Source organism: Triticum urartu, chromosome 4, assembly GCF_003073215.2.
Source record: "Triticum urartu cultivar G1812 chromosome 4, Tu2.1, whole genome shotgun sequence".
NCBI classification, from domain to species: Eukaryota; Viridiplantae; Streptophyta; class Magnoliopsida; order Poales; family Poaceae; genus Triticum; species Triticum urartu.
Genome location: NC_053025.1, coordinates 453,640,274 through 453,646,402, shown reverse-complemented (window position 1 = coordinate 453,646,402; position 6,129 = coordinate 453,640,274). Strand labels below are relative to the sequence as shown.

General features: G+C 42.8%; 1 protein-coding gene across 1 annotated transcript; it reads right to left on the bottom strand.

The window, feature by feature from the left end:
• Positions 1 to 2,719: 2,719 nt before the first annotated feature.
• On the bottom strand, positions 2,720 to 5,341 carry LOC125554797. The gene is made up of 2 exons (XM_048718211.1): positions 4,529 to 5,341; positions 2,720 to 2,752 (listed from the first exon to the last, which is right to left on the bottom strand). Exons 1-2 carry the CDS (start codon positions 5,339 to 5,341, stop codon positions 2,720 to 2,722), a joined length of 846 nt encoding a protein of 281 aa, XP_048574168.1.
• Positions 5,342 to 6,129: the final 788 nt, after the last annotated feature.

The window sequence follows — 6,129 nt, the reverse complement described above, 5'->3', positions numbered from 1 at the left end:
GAAATGTCGCCCTTCAACACATGATCATGAAGAAAATGATGACGAATCTGAATGTGCTTTGTCTTCGAGTGCTGAACTGGGTTGTGAGCAATCTTGATGGCACTCTCATTGTCACAATAGAGAGGCACATTCTTCATGTTGACGCCGTAGTCCTTGAGAGTTTGCTTCATCCATAGCAATTGGGCACAGCAAGAACCAGCGGCAATGTACTCAGCTTCAGCAGTAGATAGTGATACACAGTTCTGTTTCTTCGAGGACCAACAGACCAAAGATCATCCGAGGAAATGGCATGTACCAGATGTTGACTTGCGGTCCACACGATCACCAGCATAGTTAGAGTCAGAATATCCAATGAGATCAAAAGCTGAGCCCTTGGGGTACCATAATCCAAGTGTTGGTGTGTGAGCTAGATATCGAAGAATATGCTTCACAACCTTATGGTGTGATTCCTTCGGTGTAGCTTGAAATCGGGCACACATGCAAACGCTAAGCATTATATCTGGCCTAGATGCACATAAGTACAATAAAGAGCCAATCATGGAGCGGTATACCTTATGATCGAAGTCAATACCATTTTCATTAGTGCACAGATGGCCATTTGTGGGCATAGGAATTTTGACGCCTTTGCAATCTTGCATGCTGAATTTCCTCAGTACATCCTTGAGGTATTTCTTCTGAGATATGAATATGCCGTTGCGTTGTTGACGAATTTGAAGACCTAAGAAGAATTTCAACTCTCCCATCATAGACATTTGATATTCTTCACTCATCATATAGGCAAATTCATCACTATAACGTTGGTCAGTACAGCCAAAGATAATATCATCAACATATATTTGGCACACAAACAATTCACCATCATAAGATTTAGTGAAAAGAGTAGGGTCGAGTGAACCGGGTTTGAAGCCTTTCGTCATGAGGAATTCCTTCAAAGTATCATACCACGCCCGTGGGGCCTGCTTGAGGCCATAGAGGGCCTTGTTGAGTCTGAAGACTTTGTTAGGATTCTTTGGATCTTCAAAACCTGGGTGTTGAGCAACATATACTTCTTCCTCAAGCTTACCATTGAGGAATGCACTTTTCACATCCATTTGATATAAAGTGATATCATGATGGTTAGCATAAGCAAGTAATATGCGAATAGCCTCAAGTCTAGCAACAGGTGCAAAAGTTTCATCGAAATCAATTCCTTCAACCTGTGTGTAGCCTTGAGCTACAAGCCGTGCCTTATTCCTCACCACAAGGCCATTTTCATCTTGCTTGCTGCGGTAGATCCACTTGGTGTCGATGATATTGTGCTTGCGAGGATCTGGACGTTTGACCAGTTCCCAGACATTGTTGAGCTCGAACTGATGTAATTCTTCTTGCATGGCCTGAGTCCACTCAGGCTCCAGAAATGCTACATCTACCTTAGTGGGCTCTGTAATAGAGACAAAAGCATAGTGCCCACAAAAGTTAGATAAATGTGAAGCTTTTGAGCGTGTGAGAGGACCTGGCGCTTTGATGTCATTGATGATCTTTTCAACTTGCACTTCTTTTGCAATACGAGGATGAGCTGGTTGCCGTTGAAGAATTTGATCAGCGTTTTCTTTAGCACCATCTTCTTCAGCATTTTCTTCAGGTGCATTAGCTCGACGTTCTTCATGTTCTGGAATGAATTCTTCAGTAGATTCTTAAGTGGGAATGACATCCTTAGTAGCCTTGAACTTGATAATTTCCTCAGGTGCTGGTTCATCTACCGCAGTAGGTAGGTGCTCTCTTTGCGAGCCATTAGTTTCATCAAACCGCACATCTACAGTTTCAACAACCTTGTGAAGAACGTTGTTGAAGACTCTGTAGGTGTGCGAGTCCTTTCCGTAACCAAGCATAAAACCTTCATGTGCTTTCGGTGCAAATTTTGAGTTGTGATGAGGATCTCTTATCCAACATTTAGCATCGAAGACTTTGAAATAACTTACATTGGGTTTCTTATCAGTGAGGAGTTCATAGGCAGTCTTCTTGAAGAATTTGTGAAGATATACTCTGTTGATGATGTGGCACGCAGTATCAATTGCCTCAGTCCAGAACCGACGAGGCGTTTTGTATTCATCAAGCATAGTGCGAGCCATCTCAGCAAGAGTCCTGTTCTTGCGCTCCACGACGCCGTTCTGCTGAGGAGTGTAAGGAGCAGATAACTCATGAGTAATACCAAGTTCATCAAGATAGTCATCGAGACCAGAATTCTTGAACTCAGTGCCATTGTCACTTCTGATGTGCTTGATCTTCACACCAAAGTTGGTTGAAGCCCTCGAGGAAAATTGTTTGAAGACTTCCTGCACTTCATGTTTGTAAGTAACAAGGTGTACCCATGTATAACGAGAGTAATCATCAACAATAACAAAGCCATATTGAGATGCTTCATTTGAAATAGCAGAATAATGATTAGGACCGAAGAGATCCATGTGAAGCAATTCAAATGGGCGAGTAGTGGTCATGATAGTCTTCGCTGGATGCTTGGCCTTTGTCATCTTCCCAGGTTCACAGGCTCCGCACAGGTGATCCTTGAGGAATTTGACATTCTCGATGCCAATGACATGCTTCTTCTTCACAAGCGTGTGCAAATTCCTCATGCCTGCATGACCAAGTCGTCGATGCCAGAGCCAGCCTTCCGAAGCTTTTGCAAGTAAGCACATGGCTGGTTGTGGTCCTGTAGAGAAATCAACAATATATAGGTCTCCTCTCATAAAGCCTTCAAAGACTTTGGAATTGTCAGCTTCCATAACCACAACACAACAGTACTTGCCAAAGACAACAACCATATCAAGATCACAAAGCATTGAGACAGACATAAGGTTGTATCCTAAGGACTCAACAAGCATGACTTTGTCCATGTGTCGATCCTTTGTGATCGCAACCTTACCTAGACCCAATACCTGACTTTTGCCTTTGTCAGCAAAAATGATATGCTTCAGATGCGACGGAGATAATGGAGCATCCATCAATAGATTCTTGTCACCAGTCATGTGGTTTGTACATCCACTATCGAGGACCCACTCAGTGGCTTTGGGTTGATCATCCTGCAGATGAATTAGTGCATCTTACAAACTCATATACTTCATCAGTGAATAATATGACATCAATTCATTAGATCAATTTCATCAAGCAAAAGAACAGATAAAGTAGTGTGAGGACGTGAGAAATGAAAGTTCATTTCTTCATGATTAGCCCGCGTCCTATCAGGCATGCTCAGGTCTCCAGCAAATTCTTCAGACGATTACGTACGTATGGAGACCTGACCCTGCAGAAGAGATTAGTTCTTTTTCTTCACCACCCACATCTGAAGGGGCGGCAAAGAGTTCATCATTCTGCGAGCTCCATACGAGAAGGATGGCATAGAAGCCAGTCCATTTAGTTTCACATAAGAGGGGTTAGAATAAGCATAAGAGTAAGCAGAGAAATTCTTCGAGGACTTATGGACATAATAATTTGAAGAATAATGCACATATCCATGATCCTTAGATCTTCCCTGCGAAACAGACGGGTTAGCGCGATGATGTTCATATGAGGACTTTGATCCTTTTGAGGAATATGATCCATGTGAGGAGTTTTGTCCGTATGAGGACTTGGATCCATATGAAGAATTTGGTCCATATGAAGCATTTGTTCTGGGGTTCCTATTCTTCACATGTGGCGTCATGATGACATTCACCTGAAGATTTTCAAGGCATCTTTTGGGAACCCAGATTTTCTTCATAGGGGGACCGTTCCTGCAGTTAGTGCCAACATATCTAGCAAATACTTCACCATTCTGATTTTTGAACAGTTTGTAGTTGGAGTCAAATGACTCATCATCAGAATGAGGAGATTCACATGCATATCCAGATAGGTTAGATGGATCAACTGGAGGTCCCTTTGCAGCAACCCATGTAGTTTTGGGGTACTGCTCAGGCTTCCTATATGTACCATCAGCATTGAGTTTCCTCTCAAAGGCAATACCCTCTTTCCTAGGGTTCCTGTTGAGGATCTGCTTTTTAAGCACATCACAAAGAGCCTGATGCCCTTTGAGGCTTTTGTACATGCCTGTCGTGTACAATTCCTTCAGCCCTGCATCGTGAGTGATACTAGCAATGTCCTCAGATGAGGAATTAGTGATAGCAGAGGCATGTGAAGAATTTGAAACATTAGCAGCATTTGAACATTCAGGTGAAGAATTAGCAGATTCACGTTCAATGCATTTCAAACATGGAGGAACAAATTCTTCTTGAGACGCGCTGATTTGTTGAGCAAGTAATGAATCGCGCTCCTTCTGAAGATCTTCATAACTCACTCTTAGCTTCTCAAGATCTTGCTTTCTTTGAAGAAATTCATAAGAAAGCTTCTCATGATCGGATAAGAGAGTGTTATGATGACTTTGAAGATTGTCAAACCTAGTATGAAATCTCTGAAGATTTTCAGTCAAGGCTTTAGTGCGATCCATTTCTTCACCCAACATATCATCACTTTTGTCTAGCATGTTTTGAACCTTTTCTAAAGCCCTTTGTTGTTTTACAGCAATCTTAGCAAGTTTAGAATAGTTGGGCTTAAGGTTTTCATCAGATTCATTCTCACTTGATTCAGATGAGGTATATTTGAGTACCTTGGCACCCTTTGCCATGAAGCAATAAGTGGGAGCGTAGTCATCATCCCCTTCATCAGCTTTGTTGGCGAGGTCATTTTCTTCAGTGTTGAAGATAGACTTGCTGACGAATGCAGTAGCGAGAGCTAGGCTCGCCACTCCGGATTCGGACTCCTCAGATGACTCCTCTTCCTCATTTTCTTTAGATTCAGCCTCAGAGTCCATTTCCTTGCCAATGAATGCCCTGGCCTTCTTGGAGCTGCTCTTCTTGTGATGTGAAGGCCTTGAGGATTTTGATGATGAGGATTTTGTGGATTTCTTCCTTTTCTTCGCATCATTAGAACTGTAATCCTTGTATTTCTTCTTCTTTGATTCCTTTTCCCATTGAGGACAATCTTGAATGTAATGTCCAGGCTTCTTGCATTTGTGGCAAAGCCTCCTCTTGTAGTCACTGGATGAGGAATCACTGCTCCTTGAGGGTCTTCCAAGGTGACCACGTCTTGAGAACTTTTGAAACTTCTTCACAAGCAGAGCCAGATCATGGCTTAGTTCTTCAGGATCACCAAGGCTGCTACCAGAGTCTTCATCCTCGGACTCAGATACTGCCTTGGCCTTCAGTGCACGTGTTCTGCCATAGCTTGAACCATAGAGATCTCTCTTTTCAGCAAGTTGGAACTCATGAGTATTTAGCCTTTCGAGAATATCAGCGGGATCAAGTGACTTGTAATCAGCACGTTCTTGTATCATCAATGCCAGAGTGTCAAATGAGGAATCAAGCGATCTCAGCAATTTCTTCACCACCTCATGGTCGGTGATGTCAGTGGCACCAAGTGCTTGAAGCTCATTTGAGATGTCAGTGAGGCGATCGAAGGTTTGTTGAACATTTTCATTGTCGAGTCTTTTGAAGCGGTTGAAGAGATTGCGAAGAACATCAACTCGAGAGTCACGCTGAGTTGAGACTCCTTCATTAACTTTGGACAACCTATCCCAGATAAGCTTCACTGTCTCCAAAGCACTCACTCTGTCATACTGTCCTTTGCTCATATGGCCACATATGATATTCTTCGCTTGAGAGTCGAGTTGCTTGAATCTCTCCACATCAGCAACATTCAGAGAAGGTGTGACTGAGGGAACACCATTTTCCACAACATACTAGAGATCGTTATCAATTGCTTCAAGATGCATTCGCATCTTATTCTTCCAGTAGGGGTAGTCCATCCCATCGAAGGTAGGACACCCAGCAGAGACCTTGATACCTGTGGTCGACATAACTAAAACTCCAGGCGGTTAAACCAAAATCACACAGAACAAGGGAGTACCTTGCTCTGATACCAATTGAAAGTGCGTTATATTGACTAGAGGGGGGTGAATAGGCGATTTTTATGAAATTCTTCACTGAGGAATTTGCCGGTGAGGAAATTCCTTAGCGAAGAACTGCTAGCAGCGAAATAAGTACTCAAAAGTAAACATAACAGAATACACGCATGGTCATCATGATGAAATGAAGGCAAGCACAGAGTACAGGTAGCGTAAGC